Source organism: Zalophus californianus, chromosome 3 (genome assembly GCF_009762305.2).
Source record: "Zalophus californianus isolate mZalCal1 chromosome 3, mZalCal1.pri.v2, whole genome shotgun sequence".
Lineage (NCBI taxonomy): Eukaryota > Metazoa > Chordata > Mammalia > Carnivora > Otariidae > Zalophus > Zalophus californianus.
The window spans coordinates 67,122,913-67,143,130 of NC_045597.1; the positions used below are offsets into that span (position 1 = coordinate 67,122,913).

The following is a 20,218-nucleotide window of genomic DNA, read 5'->3' on the forward strand; positions in this document are numbered from 1 at the left end:
AAAGGAAACAGGTGAAGTTAACATATACATACATAAAACTTATTTATAATAAAATAACCGAAGAGGCAATATAACCAAAATACTTTCATTTCAACATGTAACGAACATAAAAATTAATAATGAGATAGTTTACATTCTTTTTTTTCAAACTAAGTCTTTATAAATCGGTGTGTATTTTAAACTTAAAACACATCTACATCCTTACTAGCCATATTATAAGAAGTGCTCAACAGTCCCAAAATGCAGTGGCTTCTACACTGGATAGTATAGCTACAAACAAGCAAAAAGAAGCGGCACTTTAAAACAAGTAGTAAATATAGAAAAAGACAAATTGACAATGAGACAAAGTTTTCATTTGACTTAAAAATGGCATAAATATAGCCATGATTGATAAACCTTTAGTAAGTTATTTAAGAGAAGCTAGGCCTACGGGTGCCTGTGTGGCTAAGTCGGTTAAGCATCAAACTCTTGATTTCAGCTCAGGTCATGATCTCAGGGTCTTAAGATCTAGCCCAGCACTGGGCTCTGAGCTTAGCATGGAGTCTGCTTGCCTCCCCATCCCCAACCCCCCCCCACACACACAAAAGCTTGCTCTTTCACTCTCTCGCTCTCAAATAAATAAAATCTTTGAAAGAAAGAAGATAAGCTAGGCCTATCCTGCAGCGGTATAAAAGATAGATATATTATTTCTTAAAAACAAAGGAAAAAAGGGTTTAAAACTAAGCAGTTATCTTCAGAAGCTGTATATTATATAAAATGAGTTCAAACAGATATGAGCATGCTCTCTAGAAGCTTGTAACTAGGTAGGTAACATGACAGATTTTTAAAGAACTACTACTATCTCTATTCCACGTAATATTCAAGAACTAGGAGTAAAGAACCTGAGTCATATAGAAATTACTTTTTCTTATTGGAGACTATGTTCTTTTGGTTCCATCAACAAAGAGACTGATCATGCAGACCATGAATTTATAAATGTAACATACAAATATAGTCTCCAGGGTATCTTATCTGTGTTGCCAATGGAGACTGGTTTAAATAAAAAACTCTTACTCTTTGAAGACATATGCCAACTGAAATAAGCCACATACAAAAGGACAAATACTATATGATTACATTTACATGAAGTACCCAGAATAGTCAAACTCACAGAGACAGAAAAGTATAAAAAAAGTATACTTTTTTTTTTCAAAAAAAAGTATAAAAGTATAATGGTGGTCACCAGGGCCTGAGGAAAAAGGACTGGGGAGTTACTATTTAATTGGTACAGAGGTCTAATTTAGGAATATGAAAAAAGTTCTGGAGCTGGATGGTGGTGGTGGCTGCACAACAATGTTGATGTACTACCAGTGCTACTAAACCGTACACTTAAAAACAGTTATACCGGTGAATTGTCTACGTGTATTTTACCACAATAATTAAAAAAAAGACTTCGAACAAGCTGAGGTAGCTTTGAAATAAACCTAGCAGTAACGACATTTGGAAAAACAAAAATGAAAAAAAAAATTTTACTGTCTTCTAAAGCCATATTTACCACCAACATTAAAAATACATTTTCTTTATCAAGATATGCCCATATGGTCCTCTCAATTGATGCAGAAAAAGCTTTTGACAAAATACAGCATCCTTTCCTGATTAAAACTCTTCAGAGTATAGGGATAGAGGGAACATTCCTCAAGTTCATAAAATCCATCTATGAAAAACCCACAGTGAATATCATCCTCAATGGGGAAAAGCTGAGAGCCTTTCCCTTAGGATCAGGAACACATCAAGGATGCCCACTCTCATCACTATTGTTCAACATAGTACTAGAAGTCCTAGCAACAGCAATCAGACAACAAAAAGAAATTTTATTTCAATTTGGCATTTCAATTGAATTCAACTGAATTTATTTCAATTCAAAATGGCAAAGAAGAAGTCAAACTCTCTCTCTTTGCATATGACATGATATTTTATGTGGAAAACCCAAAGACTCCACCCCCAAATTACTAGAACTCATACAGCAATTCAATAATGTGGCGGGATACAAAATCAATGCACAGAAATCAGCTGCTTTCTTATACACTAACAATGCAACTGTAGAAAGAGAAATTAGAGAAACGACTCCATTTACAATAGCACCAAAAACCATAAGATACCTCGGAATAAACCTAACCAAAGAGGTAAAGGATCTATACTCTAGGAACTACAGAACACTCATGAAAGAAACCGAAGAAGACACAAAAAGATGGAAAAACATTCCATGCTCATGGATCAGAAGAATAAACATTGTTAAAATGTCTATGCTACCCAGAGCAATCTATCCCTTCAATGCCATCCCGATCAAAGTTCCAATGACATTTTTCAACAGGCTGGAACAAACAATCCTAAAATTTGTATGGAATCAGAAAAGACCCCCAATCGCCAAGGAAATGTTGAAAAGGAAAAACAATGTTGGGGGCATCACGTTGCCCGATTTCAAGCTCTATTACAAAGCTGTGATCACCAAGACAGCATGGTATTGGCACAAAAACAGACATATAGACCAATGGAACAGAATAGAGAGTCCAGATATGGACCCTCAACTCTATGGTCAAATAATCTTCGACAAAGCAGGAAAAAACATGCAATGGAAAAAAGACAGTCTCTTCAATAAATGGTGCTGGGAAAATTGGACAGCCACATGCAGAAGAATGAAACTCGACCATTCGCTAACACCATACACAAAGATAAACTCAAAATGTTGAAAGACCTCAATGTGAGACAGGAATCCATCAAAATCCTAGAGGAGAATATAGGCAATAACCTCTTTGACATCGGCCACAGCAACTTCTTTCAAGATACACCTCCAAAAACTAGTGAAACAAAAGCAAAACTGAACTTTTGGGACTTCATCAAGACAAAAAGCTTCTGCACAGCAAAGGAAACAGTCAACAAAACAAAGAGGCAACCCACAGAATGGGAGAAGATACTTGCAAATGACACTACAGATAAAGGGCTGGTATCCAAGTTCTATAAAGAACTTCTCAAACTCAACACCCAAAAAACAAATAATCAAGTCAAAAAATGGGCAGAAGACATGAACAGACACTTCTCCAAAGAAGACATACTGATGGCTAACAGACACATGAAAAAATGTTCATCATCATCAGCCATCAGGGAAATTCAAATCAAAACCACACTGAGATACCACCTTATACCAGTTAGAACGGCAAAAATGGACAGGGCAAGAAACAACAAATGTTGGAGAGGTTGTGGAGAAAGGGGAACCCTCTTACACTGTTGGTGGGAATGCAAGTTGGTACAGCCAGCCACTTTGGCAAACAGTGTGGAGGTGCCTCAAAAAAATTAAAAATAGAGCTATGCTATGACCCAGCAATTGCACTCCTTGGTATTTAGCCCAAAGACACAGATGTAGTGAAAAGAAGGGCCATATGCACCCCAATGTTCATAGCAACAATGTCCACAATAGCCAAACTGTGAAATGAGACGAGATGCCCTTCAACCGATGAATGGATAAAGAAGATGTGGTCCATATATACAATGGAATATTACTCAGCCATCAGAAAGGATGACTACCCAACTTTTACATCAACATGGATGGGACTGGAGGAGATGATGCTAAATGAAATATGCAGAGAAAGTCAATTACCATATGGTTTCACTTATTTGTGGAACATCAGGAATAGCATGGAGGACACTAGGAGAAGGAAGGGAAGAATGAAGGGGGGTGGAATCAGAGGGAGAGATGAACCGTGAGAGACTATGGACTCCAAGAAACAAAGGGTTCTAGAGGGGAGGGGGGCGGGGGATAGGTTAGCCCGGTGATGGATATTAAGGAGGACACGTACTGCATGGAGCCCTGGGTGTTATACAAAAACAATGAATCATGGATCACCACATCAAAAACTAATGATATATGGTGACTAACATAACAATAAGATTAAATTTAAAAAAAAAAGATATGCTCATTTGTTGAAAATAAATATCCTGGATACATAACATTGTTTTTAAAAATTGATATGGTAAAGTAGTAGCTAAATTAATATAGCATATCAGAAATAGTTTTTAAATGTTAATATCAAAGGATTCATTTGGAGACATTCATTTCCCAACAACAGCACTTACATTCCTTCCTAGTTGGATATAGTAAAAAACAACATTTTAAAATGTTATAGCTTCAAGAGAATAGTGCATTAAACTACATGGTGTCTTCCTGAAAATTATCTGTGGAGTTTCAGAGATTAGGATAGTAGAGGAACACAACAATTTGGAAATAACATGAACACTAGGTTTTAGAAAATACCTGATAACACACCTTATGTCTATTCTATTATCTTAGTCTCATGCACATGGCTACAAGGTGGTAAAGGGAAAAGTCCATTTCTTCTAGCAAGACCTCAACTAAATGCAGATTTTGCAAACTTGTGTGTAGCTCTCCTTAGCTACTCATAAAGCCCAAGTTATCTTACCACTCACAGAAATACCTGCCAAGCTAAGCATTAAGGAAAACAAACAGTATTCAAATGCACATATATGAAATTCATATCCAAATAATTAATTTTTAGTAAGAGCAAAACATCAATAAAAGCACTAGAAACAGAGGTCAATGCCATCAGTTAAATTTTATCTATTCAGCTTAAGTTTCTCTTCCGAGTTATGATACACTCAAAATTAAGTCTCCTTTAACCTTTGCCAGTATGAGTCACTCCTTTATTTTTTTTTAAAGATTGTATTTTTTTAAGTAGTCTCCACCCTCAATGTGGGGCTAGAACTCACAACCCCGAAATCAAGAGTCACAGCCTCTACCGACTGAGCCAGCCAGGCACCCCACTCCTTTATTTTTATAGGGTACTCATCTGGTATTTATTGAATGCCTACTATGTGTACATAATTATTACACAACAGTATAACAAATACTATATCTTTCAACAATCAAATTACACAACAGTATAACAAATACTGTATCTTTCAACAATCAAAAGAAAGGAAAAGTTGATAGGAAAAAGATCTACCCCCTCTATATCAAAAAGCCAATTTATCAGAAGTCTGGGTGAGTACAAATAAGATACCTACATACATAGAGCTCCTGAAATAATTCACTGAATTGGACTCTAGTAAATTTTACACCTCCCCTGAGCAAGCCCTCGAGGCGGAAAAAATGTGAACACTCATGGAATAAAAATAGGGGGATTTCTATAAGAAGAAATAAAGTTGACCTAACTGTATAGTTAACGTTAGAGGACAAAACCATGGAAACACTTCCTCATGACCTGTGTCCTTTTGCAAGCTATCCCCTCTTTGTAGAAAGCTTTTCCATTCTTGCCCTTTTTATCCTGAGAAACAGTTGCTTGTCCTTCAAGATCCAGTTCAAAAGTCACCTAACAATGTGACATTCCTAGAATCCTCCAGGGCAAGTTAGTAGATCCACTGCCTTTATGGCATTCTATGTAAATCTTTGTAAGTATCGCTATTTACCATTGTAATTTATCTGCTTATTCCTGTATTTCCTGTGAACCTCCAGTTATTGAAGGGAGGGACTATGTAATTCTTTTTTCTATGCCCAATGAGTATCTTTACTCTGGCAAGCGAACACTAGGTTAGGATTACTCAGTAATTTCTTTAATCATCACTTTACTTATCCTGAGCCTGCCTGAAAGAAACAAACAAAACCAGAAAAAAAAAAAAAGCATGCTTCTATTTGATATGAGCTGGGGCAAACTGGAACTCTAGGCACCAAGATAAAATGAAAAAAGCACTGGACAAAGGGCCAGGGAATCTAGGTGTTAATTCCTAGTCTGTGAAAGACCGCAGGATCTTAACCTACCTGGTTCTCTTTCCTCGCCTAGGTGAGTGGTAGAGTCAGGCTACCACCCAGATCTGAAGACCCTATAACCCATTTCAAATTTAAACTTTCTTTTAAACATAAACCATGCATATATACACCTAAATATCTTTATCTTCCCCCACGCCAAGAAAAATAAAAATTGAAAGGTTAAAAAAGAGGCAAACATAGAAATTAAAAGAACCACAAAAGCCTGTGAAGACAAGATTTATACCCAAGTCAAAAGTGACCAAAACAAGCAAACTATATCAAAGTGAAAAAAATCCTCATTCCAAAAACAAGTTCAATAAGCAGCACAAAATTCCAGATTCTACAATAGTACTCATGAAACCAAGGTGAATAACACAATGTTCTGATCTCAAGGGATTCAAAATCTCTAGGGTAGTCTGACAAGTAAACAAATATTTAAAATAAAATGTGCCAGTGCTGACTCTGAGGTATGTACAAAATGATATGGGAGAGCACAAGATGGGAGGAAGAGCTTTTAAGGGGGAGCTCAAGGAAGGTATGGCCTAAGTAGGGGATGAGAACTAAATCTTGAAACACAAGTAGGTGTTCTTTAGACGAAGAGAGAAGAATATGATGACTTGAGAAATGCAATAATTATTTAGCAAGTAACAGTCAATACAGTATAATAAAAGAAACATTTTTCCAGTGGTGACTCATATCTCATAAGATTTTTTAAGTAATTTAAATAATTTAAATTCAAGGACTTTGAAAGGGTAATCAAGTTATACAGAATTAGTACAAATCAAGTAAAATAATTTTATGACATTTTATAATAAAATACTGCTTAGATTATTGAAGCTGAAAACACTTCTCTTTTTAAGATACCAGACTTAGTTTAACTTAGACGACTATTTTTATTTCACTGAAGATTTTACACTTAACATCAGGATGATAAAATGAGATAATGCACATCATATGCTTAACATACTGCTTGGCATGTAAGGATTCAATAAGTGTAAGCTGCTATCACTGTCGTCATCATCGTTAAAGGTTTCTGTATATTTTAAAGAGCAATGAACCTGGAAATGGAACATCTAGCTTTGAGTCTCATTTCTCCAACTAAACTGCTTTGCAAACTTGGACAAGCCACTTAACTTCAGCCATAGTTTACTTATTATATTAAAGTAAACACATTCACTTCAAAGGGGTTGGGAGAGGATATTAAAAACATAAGGTATGAAACCAAACCCAATCGATAAATGCCAATCCCTCCCCACAAGTAAAAATTTTTAAGATAGTAGTAGAAATACATATATGCCATCTCTAAATCAGCTGCAGGTTACCTCTCTCAGAAAATGAAGGTATTTGCTAAAGACAAATATATCTAGACATTTACACTTCCATAAAACTTACTATTAATCAATGTTTGCTTTACTTTCTTAAACTGAGAAAGGAATCACAATTACTGTAAATTATGTTACCTAGACCCTAGAATAATTCCTTCTATAACTCATTTGTTTTATACAAGCAAATATGATATATGTGGTGTTTCATATAATACTAATATATAACAAATCTAATTTTTCTACGTAAGATAAATATATTAATGTATGCTATTTTTCTGGTTCAAAGTAATACCTAAAATACCAACATTTAGCCTAAGAAAAGGTAAACAATTCAAAATTAGTTACCATTTATAATACTGTATAACCAATTATTCCCCAAAACTCAAAAATAAATACTTCACAATATAGCTTTTGCTAAAATCACTTTTGTATACAAATCCATCAAACTGTCCTACATACATTTTGATTTCTGAGTCCTGAGTCCTCTAAGAGCTGCATTCCCTACCACAGCACCAACTCATTGAGACTGGCTGGACTCTCCCTTCCAACATCATCTCTTTATAGAGTGCTGGCCTTTGGGATGATTTCTAAGTAGCTTCACTTTGTTTAATAATGAAAAAGACTCTAGCTTTTGAATCTGGAGGCATGAATCCCAACTCTGCTACTTAATACCTAGACAGCCTTCTCTAACTACTTCAACATTTCCTGCAGCCTTAGTTTCCACATCTGTAGAGAAGGAATGTTATCTGCACAAGAAGTTATTCCGAGGACTAGGTAATACAGTACAATTTCACAAGTGTATTTTAAACAGTTAAGAGCTATTAACATATAGGCTAATATTATTTTCCAAAACAACGGATCACAAAATAGTTTTTAATTCTCTAACTTGCCCCTTAGGCTTGTTACTCAAGTAGTCTTCTAAATATTTAAGCTAATATTCCCAAAGAGAGGAATTATTTACTGGGATCACCATTCATGTCCTCTACATCTATATGTGAAATTCAGCCTTGCGTGGGAAGGAAGAGATAGAAGTGATTCCAGGCAAAGGAACTCGTGTTACCTCATGTCTATTCCTGCCCCAATTTTCCATCTTCCTTACTCAAAATAGGTAATTGGAAAAACTACCCCAGGTACTAATAAATGCAGGATGCTGGAGAACAGACCTCCTGTTTTTCACCAGAAGAGCCTGATCTGTGAGTACCTGAGATCCCTTCTCTGACAGGTTCACCAGGCTCAGTTTTATTTAGATCATTATCTTTTTTCTATGATCAGATGATCCTCAGGCTCAAGGTAAGAATAAAGGTAATAGTAGTAAGCCCTTAATAAACTGTGTACCAAACACTTTACATATATTATTTCATTTAATCTGCCCAACAACCTTGAGGTAAACATTCCCTTTTACACATAAGGAAACTGAGGCACATAAAGTTTTAATGGCTCTGTGATATTCCATAATATGGATATAAAATAATTCATTTAACTTTTTCTTATTATTGAACATTTAGGTTGTTGACAATTTTTTCTTATATCATAAAATTACATTTATCCCTCATACTTGTCCATACGTAATTCTTCCTTAGCCTAAAGAACTAAGGATTAATGACAAGAACATCTTTAAATCTCTTGATACATATGGTTAAAATGTCATTCAGAACAGCTGTTAACGTTTTACATGCCCTACAACATCATTTAAGATTACTTTATCCGGGTGCCTGGGTGGCGTCCTGGGATCCAGCCTTGGGGTCAAGCAGGGAGTCTTCTCCCTCTCCCTCTGCCTCTCCCTCAGCTCATGCTTACTTGCACTCACTCTCTCTCTCAAATAAATAATAATCTAAAAAAAAAGATTATTTTCGCATGCCTAGGAAACAATGGTAATTTTTTTAAATCACTTTTCATTGTATATTACTATTATGTTGTTAGTGAAAACAAATTTCTATATTAATGAGTAATATATATTTCTTCTTTCTTGAAATATAGCAAGTCCTCTGCCAAGTTAGTATTTTTCTTATGACTTGTCCTATAACACTTAATACCTAAGGTGTTTTTCTTTTTAATTTAATTTAGAATATTGGTCAGGAGTCAGTGGGGTGCAACTCAAACTGGCTTAAGCAAAACAGGAAATGTATTAGCTTAATGCATTGAAAAGTCTGGGGATATGACTGACCTGAATGGTTCCAAAGATGTCATCGGTAATCTATCTCTTGGTTCTAGGTGCCTCTGCGATAGGTCCATTCTCAAGCATACTCTACTTCATGGTGACAGATTGCCAGTCAAACACAGCCTTACATTCTAACATCTTATCAACTCCAATGGTCAGTATCTTTCTCTTTCTCTGACAGAATTAAAAGTTACCGAGCTGCTCAGATGTGCAGCTAGATTTTTAACCAAAAGCTTTATTGATGAGCCAGGTCCAGATTCTGTTTGATTCAAGAAAGCAGAAAGGAATCCACAGAAACCCCAAACCAAGAATCAAGAAGGGATGACTCTCCAAAGGAGTGTCAAAAAATCTAGAACTGTTAGCAGCAGAAAAAATGGATGTTATGCAGCCAAAACCAACAAAAAATTATAAAATTGCAGCCCTTGGCTGCCCATACATCATATATATATATATATATATATATATATATATATATATATATATATATATATGGTGTATATACATAATTTTTCATGTATATATTCACTTCTTTCTATATACATAATTCTTTAATACCCATGTTTAACAATGTTACTACCATAGCCACAATAGAGAAGGTACTCATCACCTCAAGGGGGTGAGGAGTGAGCAGGGGGTGAGGAAGAGACAAAGACAATGTCAAGTTACTGAATCAAGCTACAAGTCTAATAAAATCATTGTGCTATGAATTGGTCAGGTCCAAATGTGCATTTTGGTGGTAACTCATTATCTGACAACATATAGTAGTAACAACATATAGTTACACAACAAATTTAGCTATCTCCCTGATACTTAATATTAATATAGGATGGTAAAAGAACATAAATAATAATTCCCACTTAGAAGAGTGGTGAAGATAAACCATGGTTACTAATTTGAAGCATACACCATCCACTGCTTGTTGGAGTAGCAAGAATTTCTTATCCTGGCAATGCAGTTCCTTGTTCAGCCAATTCGGATGTATTCATTTCTACTATTTCAGAAGACCTCACTTGTCCGTTTACCCTCGTAGCCTTAGATTGTCCAGCCAGCAGCTACACTGCTTTAGCAGCCCACTTCCTCTTACTGAAGCTTAGAACTGCCTTAGAAGGAGCGGAACACAGGTCTTTGCCAGACTTAGAAGTTATTCTAGAAGTAGTTTTCCTAAAAACTTAATACATTTTTGGTCAATTAACTTCAGTCAACTGGTTGAATTAGCATCAAAGCCAGAGATCTTAACAAGATATAGCTTACCAATCCAGATTTCCGTCTTTTCAATTTCCTAACAATATTCAGTCACCCAGCAACAGACCTTCACAGTACTCATCCCCTTCACCCTCAAGTTAATGATTTTCCTTGAAGCAATGTGAAACAATAACCTGGGTGAGGAGGTATAGGTTATTCTCTCACTTGTTCCCTGGTAGCATCCTCTTTTAAAGCTCTTTAGGAACTAGATTGTTACTTTGGTCAGGAAGCTGAGAGTATAAGGCATGAGGTGCTTGAGAGAAGCTTATAAAACAGAATTTTATGTGGTTCTAATTTAAACTCCTGCCTTTCCTCTTACCAACTTTAGCATGGAGTAAAAAAAAAAAAAAAAAAATAGGCTTTTCAACATTCAAAGTTCTTGATATTCTGATTCTCTGCTATGTGTAGCTATGGGAAGAAGGGGCTGCTCTTACTTGGAAAGACAATATTATCTTCCCTCTCCGCTTTCAAGCACGCCAGCCTGCACCAAAGCTAGCTGCCCTCTTACAGAACATTATCAAAGGCCACAAAAAAGTGGCCAAAACACTACAGCATCCCTAAAGTTACCACCTCAGTAATTCCATGGGCAAAGACACAGAGGTGACAATTTAAAACAGCTGTTCTGTACTTCCTTTAAAGGAATTGCTAGGGGAAAGCAAAGTCTTCATTGCCTTATACTCCATTTCAACATTTAGGGTCTGTTCCTTACAACATCCCATTTCCATTTACTAAAGTCTATGCTAGAAAGGATTCTTTCCATTTACAAGTGACAAAGCCCCAATTTAAAATGACTTTAAGCTAACAACAATAATAAACTTTTAAAAGAGAGAATTTAATGGTTAGAAGATAATCTCCATAGGCACAGGGAACTCCAGAGGCTCAAGCAGAATCAAGAATATATTTCTCTCTCTCGGGGCACCTGGCTTGCTGTCGGTTAAACGTCCAACTCTTGATTTCAGTTCAGGTCATGATCTCGGGGACCTGGGACTGAGCCCAGCTTGGAGCACAGCATTCGGCTCCATGCTCAGGAGGGAGTCTGCTCTAGGTTCTCCCTCCCCCTCTGCCCTTCCGCCTGCTCATGCACATGCTCGCACACTTGCGTGCACGTGCTCTCTAATAAATAAATTGTTAAAAAAAAGAATCTATTTCTCTCTCTCTCTTCATACTTAGTCAAATTCTAATACAGGCTCCCACCACTATAGGATGAATCTACCAATTCAGCATCACCAACAGAAAGAGTTTCAGCACAAGTCCTACAACTGACCCGGTGACTTTGAGTTAAATGTTCAACCCTGAACCAATCACAGTGATTCTGGCCATGCCTGGGCTATATGCCCAGCCCACCTAAACCAGCTGAACTAAGAATGGCAGATAAGTGGTTCCTCAAAGGCAGTTGCAGTACCCTTATCGAAAAGGGAAATGTATGCTAGACAGACAGAAACAAGAGACGTCCACTGTTCCTGGTAATATGATATATTGTAAAAATACTTTTTAATTTCTTTTTTAAAAGATTTTATTTACTTATTTGTCAGAGAGAGAGCGAGCACACAAGCAGGGGGGAAGCAGTTAGAGGGAGAACCAGGCTCCTTGCTTAGCAGGGACGCTGGGATGATGACCTGAGCCAAAGGCAGATGCTTAACTGACTGAGCCACCCAGGTGTCCCAATACTTTTTAATTTCTATTCAAAGCATTTTATGTATTCTTTGCTACTAATAACATAATCTTTGTCATGTGCTTATATATTTGACATACACACAGGTTTATTGAAACAAAAAGTTCTTATCAGATTCAAACTTCTTCCAATATGCCAGTTTACAATAACACTTACCTATGTAGTAAGGTCTACATAATGCATACATATTCAACACACATTTCTAGTTATAGAACTAGGCAATACATTAAATGAGTCTCATTTATTTCATGATCTTGGGTCTGGACCTTACTATTGATTATAATTTGAGAAACTGGTCTTCTACTGCCTAATAGTAGGGTCCTGCCTACTCAAAATGCATTTAACTTACCCAAGAGCCAAAAATATAAAAAATAAATATATATCTTTAACTTATGATGTTACATCCTGATAAATCCACTGTAAGTTGAAAATATCAAAAGTCAAAAATGCATTTAATACACCTAACATTCTGAACATCATTGCGTGACATAGCCCACCTTAAACATGCTCAGAACACTAAATTAGCCTATAATTGGGTAAATCCTCTAACACAGAGCCTGTTTTATAATAAAGTATTGAATATCTCCTGTAATTTATTGAATACTATATTGAAAATACAGAAAAACAGAATGGTTATACGAACACAGAATGGCTGAGTGTATCAGTTGTTCACCCTCATGATCCAGTGGCTAACTGGGAGGTGTGACTTGCTGCCTAGCATCACAAGAGAGTATGATACTGCATTATCACTAACCCTGGAAAAGATCAAAATTCTAAGTATGGTTTTTAATGAGTGTGTATTACTTTTGGACCATTTGACTTTACTTTGTAAAGTCAAAATATCATAAGTTGAACCATCGGTTAAATCAGGGACCATCTGTATGCATAAAACAGCCTCCTGCCCTCATGGAGTTCACAGCATATAAGGGGAAACACATATAAATAACAAAACTAGAAAAATAAATAAATAAATAACAATACTAGAGAGTGATAGGTATATCTTTGTATAAGGAGATACTGGTTTCCCCCACTATCCAAAACTAGAGTGTTCTATGAGACCTTTCAAAAGCCGAAATGGCGTAAAGCGAAGAGTACCTCCCACTTTCCAAAAGTTGGCAATACACTACTTCACTTTAACAAAAGACCTATTACTAGTACAGTAATGGCTTTTTTTGTAAAAGCAAAAATCCTCTTCAGAATTCTTTTGGTTAACAAAACCAGGTACTAATACAGGTCTTTCATAAAAGTGAAATGGCAAAACACCAACTCTTGGAAAGCAGGGGACACTTGTATGCTGACAATGCATAAAATATGAAAAGTAGAGGCAAGAAACTGGAAGCCTATGAAACTGATGCAATATAATATTTAAAGTAAACAGTCAAAAATGTGGATGATTGAATTTTATGATAAAGTAGTACATCAGGGATCCAAAATGCGGGGTGAGTCAGCTAGGACCAATGAATTTCTCTACGCTGTGTTTGGAGAAAGCATAGCAAAGACAGAACTCTGAAATACATTTATTCAACAGCACAGTATTTGCCAAAAACTGACTAGCAATATACAAAATACTTATTTAAGATTAATATGCCTTGATCATAAACTGGTTATAAAGTATTTGCTCTTTACTGTCTTTTTTAATTCAAGTATAATTAACATACAGTGTTACATTAGTTTCAGATGTTCAGTATAATGATTCAACAATTCTGTACATTTCTCAGGGCTCATCAAGACTGCTTTAGTGTCATTCCATGACTAAATTAATCTTTCTATGGAAAATCTCAGAACTCTTGATAGTGTAACTTCCAATGTTTACAAATGCATTCTTAATTTAACTTTCAAAACCCAATAGCAAAAATAAAATATAATTCAAGTTAATATGAAAAGACTTACATGTCAATATAAACTAAAATGCAGGAAATTCTCTCTTAACATAAGTAAATGTGGTTTTGTTAATACTAAGGACTTCCATGATCCTAAGACGCAATTACATATTTTTAAAATAAATTTAGTTCAAATACAGAATATACCTTTTGTGAAATTCTAAGTATCTTTAAAGTGAAAATGATTCTGATTATCAAACTACAGATGAAAAAACTAAGAAAAGTTACTGTCATGTTCAATTACAAGAGAATCACTTAAAAATTCCCTTTTAACAAAAATACTATGATTCATATGCAAGAGAGGAGAGGAACTTAGCCCACAAAATCCCAGGAAAGTATCTTTTATTGCTTTCAATACAATATGCCATTCACATGTAAAAAAAAAAATGAAATTATCAGAGGAAATATTTTCTACAAGATACACTGATATTGCACTGTAATTTGTGGAAAAAAATTTTAATTAAATGCTATAGAATTATACTACCTAAGACAGCTATTCAAACCTGAATTCTTTCACTAAGTAAATATCAATCCTCTATTTTATCTTTTCTAATACTATGTTTATATTAAAATCTTTGATAAAAAGAAACTTTCATGTTATAAACTAAGAACTCATGATATTTACATAACATTTACTTCAAGGAAAGAAAAACCCTATAATAAACATATGTTAAGGGTGGTTACAAAGGAAGCACTCAATTAAGCAGTATGCCTATAACTGAAACAGGCAACCAAATTCCTTATCTATAGTTAGACTCTCTTGTACTACCACATTATAATTCTTCCTAAAGTCAAAGTTTGTTGATGATTAGCTTCTTTCATAGCTACACTGCAAAATTCTTGACAATATACTCTCATTGTAACATTATTTACAAATTAATTTATTCATCTTCCTGATCCTATAAATATAAGTATAGGGTGCTATATTTTTTTTTAAGATTTTATTTATTTATTTGAGAGAGAGAGAGAATGAGAGATAGAGAGAAGAGGGTCAGAGGGAGAAGCAGACTCCCTGCTGAGCAGGGAGCCTGATGTGGGACTCGATCCCGGGACTCCAGGATCATGACCTGAGCCGAAGGCAGTCGCTTAACCAACTGAGCCACCCAGGCGCCCAGGGTGCTATATTTTAATGTTTCAAGTTATCAGTATCATTACACAGAATATATCTATCTATAATAGAAATTATTCATTTTATTTCTCTTTACATTGGTGATTCTTCGACAAATTCACAACCCACCTGAATAATGGAAACAGCTCTACCTTGGCAAACAAAAGCAGAAAAATTACAGCCATGGCTGTGTAGAAGCTCTATATTTCACTGCATGCTTAAACTTTACTCAGCAAAACTTTTAATTCTTTGGGCAAGGCAGGAGAGAAATAGCACCTAAAAACCAAATATTAGTATTCTCATATTATCCAGAGATAAAGAATGTACAGGAAAAATAGAAAAATATTTTGGCAAAGGTGATTGATTTAGATTGTTTAAGTAGAAACTGTTTCTTTTGAAGTTCATTAGTTCCCCTCCTTTCTTTTCTGTCATAAATGGCACTGTGATAAAGATTTCACTATTTCTACCTACTTTTTAATGTTTTAAGATTGAAAATTGAAAAAACTCATTTTAAAGATAATATTAGAGGCTTCCAACTTCTAACTAGTTACTGAGTTCCCTAAATGGATTTTACTGATTTACTTATTAAGTAAATAGAATTAAGTTTTGATAATTTTTTAAATGCCTATGATTTCCAAATACTTTCAGAATCAGCTTAAATTTTCACATGACATTTTCATCATGAGTATATTAGAAAGATAAAGCCCTAAACCTACAGTTCAAGAAATATTACCCTTCAAGTGATCAATTTGTATTCCAAAATCAATATAATTAACTTAATAGTAAATAGCTCCCTTTGTCATATATTCTTTTCCCCGAAAGTTTCCATTTAAAGATATATTGCATCCTTTAAATACATACAAAGAAATTTTAAACCTAACCTTTTTTATTCCAAAATAAATGCAATTACAAGTCTTATGTGGATTTGGGACATAACATTTCAGTATTACCTTATTTCTGATTACTCCAGTTAAGCTTAACAGCAAAGTTAATCTCTAATATAATGTTTGCATACTGAGACTTCACACCAGATTTTCACTGCATGTAAGAGAGTTAAATTTCTTTTTCATCTCAAAAGAAGTATTTCACTTCCTTTCTTAACCTACTGTATATCTATAGAACCCCATCTGTTAAGAACTGATCTGGCATACATCACTACTGCTGCAGAGTCCAAACTGGTTACACATTTAAATCAGTTTCCAGCTTGTGAGAGCTCTACTGTCTCTTACCGTGTTAAAATTATTAAGCATACAAATACCTATTAAAATAACCTAATATCACATCATCTAAGGTAAAAATGGTATTGGTTAGGTGAAACTGGAAAAAAACTTTATATATGTTCTTTAAAATTTACAGAAATACAGTACCTGCTAACATATTAATATATGTTCAGATTTCATCTTGCTTATTTTTTAAAAAGGCAAGTACTGACCTCCTATTTGCAGCTGGTTAAAATTAAAACTACCAAGAAACAATATTTCTGTTATTGTTTTGAAAAGAATTTGGTTATATCGAGATGACATTCCCCCAAACTTACAATGACTTTTGTGGTGATTTATTTGAAGGGTAGACAGAGTAGAAAGAGGGGAATTCTATTTAAACAGTAACAATATAACAAAGTAAACACATATTCTCCTATCTTTGACTTGAGGTACTAGCAAAAAAGAAAAAAAAAAGCAGCTTTAACTTTTCTGTGAATTTAAGAGGTTCATAAACCATAGACATTAATCCATGTCTCAGGGCACCACTGCTGTAGCTGCAGCTTGCTTTCAGTTTTCCAACAGATCAAATAAAAATAATTGCTTGGCTGAAAAATCACACTACGTGGGTGTTATAAAATCCCCTTGTAAGCATATTTTTATATTTCTGTGACTCCACACCAAATACAACAGTCAACTGATCGCTCTTGATTTAAGCGTTGTCTTCCAAAACCCTACCTTAACAGTATGTCAAAGATTGGATATTGCAGAGGAAACTGTTTTAAAAGCTTTGCTGCAGCAAAAACTGCATTTGCAAAACATTAAAAATGAACTACTCTTAATTATCCGCAATTTATGATTCTGCTATTTCTTCTCTTTTCTTCCCCTGACATCTTGAACGCTTCTTAGCCTCTCTGTAGATAGCGCAAAACATTAAGTCATACACAGTTCTGCAGTAACTCTTTCTTATCATGAAAGAAACCAAAACCTATGGCTGCATTTAACACCTTTCCTTTAGTCTTTATCCACCTGCCACGCTCTCGGAAGGCAACGACATAAACCAACCTGTATGATTTGGTGCCCTCACATTTTAACACCTTGTGTGCACCAAAAAAAAAAAAAAAAAAAAAAGAAGAAGAAAGAAAAGAAAGAAAGGAAAAAAAAAAAAAAAGACTAAGAGGTCAGCATATTCAAGGCAATATTTCAAAGAAAGGCTGCCTAAAAAGAGATGGTGCGGGGAGGAGGGCGGTGGGAGATAGAGTCACAACACTCTCCATCACAGCCTCTGAATATATTTAAAGGCAGATGCAAAACTGCATCGTTTTCTCATTCGAAAACATCACACCCCAGCTGCTCAAGTTAGACCTAATGCGCTTCTCACATTTCAGTAGCACGGGGGAATTTCGGCTCCAGGGGGAAGGCTTTCATCCTCAGAGAGCGACACCACAGACAATTAAGAGTGTAGAAGAAAGAACCCCAGAGAAAAGGAGGCCTTCTCTCCCCCTAACTAAACTCTCAAGTCGACGCAAAACCGACACGGCAAGGAATGATTTCTACTCATAGTCAGGGGAAGTGATAATAAGCGGTGTTAAGTTGGGCACTGCACTCAGGTGGCAGGAGAGGACCAGAGGAGAGCGGGGAGGTGGCGTGGCTACGGCTGCGCGCAGGCAGGTCACCAGCTGGGCAATACCCGCCCGACGATCGGTGCTCCCAGGGACGCGCTGCGTGTGCGACCCCGGGGGTGGAGGTGTGTGGGAGCGAGAGGCTGGGGAGGGAGGCTACGGGGGCTGGGAGGCAGAAGGAGAGCACGCCTTTTCCCTTACCAGGTTGAGCACCGTCTCCACGATGTCCCTGTTGCTGACCTCTCCGACCTGTATGAGTCCAATCAACACTGCGAATTTCATCCGGATGTTGCGGATCGGCACCGAAGGGTTAATCATCCCCGCGGGCAGCACCACCGAGCCGGAGCCGGACGCCCCCCTCAGCTCTCCCATCCCGCTGCCCCCGCTGCCGCCACCGCCGCTGGCCCCGCCGCCTCCGCCTCCGGCCCCGACGGCGATGAGCCCCACGGGCTGAGGCTCGAGCCCGGGGCCCGGGCCCGGCTTCTCGCTCGCCATTTGCCCCCCTCCTGGAGAGAAGGGAAGAGCAGAGGCACTGCCTCCGCCGGTACCGTTATACCTGCCTCGGCCCCCGCCCCCCGGCCGTCGCCTCGGAGCCCCAGCATCCACCAGCGCCGCGGCGCCGGGCCCGCTCCCGCCTGCGCGTCAGTCCGGCCCGCTCCGGCGCCCTCCCCGGCGGAGGCGGTGGGTTATTCCCAGGCTTATTCCCGGCGGTGGCTGCGCCGCTAACCGCTGCCCGGCGAGCGGCAGTGCCCGCCCAGCAGCTGTACCGCTGCCGCCGCCGCTACCGCTGTCTCCTCTCTCTCCCCCTCCCTGTCCGTCCGGCCCGGCCCGCCCCCCGCGGAGATGCGGCCGGCGCTCCGAAAAGCCCTGGGGGGCGAGCAGCTGGCCACGACGCTGGCCGGTGCTGAAGCTCAGGCTGTGGCCAACGCTACTGCCGCTGCTGCTGCCGCTGCTACGGGAGCCACTGTTGTTGTGAAGCCCCGACGCCGCCGCTCACTCCGCCATGTTGCCGCCCCCTGCCTGCGGTAGCGGCCACTGCGCCTGCGCAGAGCCTCGGGGGCGGAGCCTTCGGTGCACCCCCTCTTTTGCCCTGCCCTCCTTCTCTTTCCACCCACCCACCCCGACACCCCTCGTCCCTCCCCCAACCACCCTGAACGGATAGACAGGTGAGCAGGTGCATGGGGACCAATGCCAGACCCTGGGGCAAGCTGGTAGAGGCGGGGCGGGTAGTGGCTTCCTTGTACTTTTTCCCTTGAGGGTGGATTCTCCCTGTGGGGAAGGACACAGTGAGTGTGTGTCTTGCCTTCGCTGCTTCCTTCCTTCAATATCCTTTTGCTAAGAGGAGGTTCATCATCTTCGTCTTCATCATTGCATCCAGCAGCTGCCACTGCCAGTGCCACGTGCCTTGTAAGGTAGGGGAGTGGCAGACGACCTCTTTCTGCCCCTCCTCGCCCTTCCTCTCAGTACCGCCCGCCTAGCCCCCCCAACCCCCAATTACCCAAATAAAAAGTGGCTGGCAAAGCAGAAACAAACGCACCATGGGGAAAGATCTTGCATTGTCGGGGAAGGATACAGATGGAGTGTACTGGATCTTTTTCTACAGCCATGAAAGAGGCTGACACCTGCACACACAGGCACGACTTAAAATAGAACTTGTCAAACAGTGATCAGCTCTGGATGGAGCTCTGAACAACAAACAGCTCTTGAACTCACCTACCAGCCTAAAAAGCCTGCACTGAGTGACACTATAGATAGGGTAGTTTGGTGGGAGCTACAAATCCCACATTTCAAAAATCCCTTGCGATTTTCAGGTATGATGTCAACTAACGATGCTTCCCTTTTCCTTAGTCACTTACAGTTCAGAGGTTTTTAAAATTATCTAAAAATATACGTAATCCTCATGGCCAGCCTTAATGTGTAAAAAAATAGATTACTGTATCTGCATAAATATAAAACAAAAATATTACTGCTTCAGAAAATTAAAATTGATACAGTAATCTTGCTGCTAGTCCTGAATTAAAACTAAATAGGCATGACTGCTGTTATCTCCTTTGAAATGAAGGATGTAATTTTCTTTAATATTTCATGAAGTATGCCCTTTTCAATAAAGATATATTACAAGCCACCAGAAATATTCAGTATCTGGAGGCATATTCAAGTCATTCTAATTGTCATCTCAAGTGAAGAGAGTCAATATACAAATCTATCATAACCCAAT

General features: G+C 37.9%; 1 protein-coding gene across 14 annotated transcripts in view; it reads right to left on the reverse strand.

Annotated features, from left to right (window-relative positions):
- NBEA (neurobeachin) overlaps positions 1–19,946 on the reverse strand; it is a 680,715-nt gene extending 660,769 nt beyond the window's left edge. For 5 of the 14 annotated variants that reach the window (XM_027588285.2, XM_027588293.2, XM_027588287.2 and 2 more), the window contains exon 1: positions 18,202–19,946. In XM_027588285.2, coding sequence (XP_027444086.1) covers positions 18,202–18,495 — 294 coding nt within the window. In that variant the 5' untranslated portion in view covers positions 18,496–19,946. The remainder of the gene's footprint in view (positions 1–18,201) is intronic. The other 9 variants (XM_027588297.2, XM_027588296.2, XM_027588295.2 and 6 more) reach the window with 2 other exon arrangements.
- Positions 19,947–20,218: the final 272 nt, after the last annotated feature.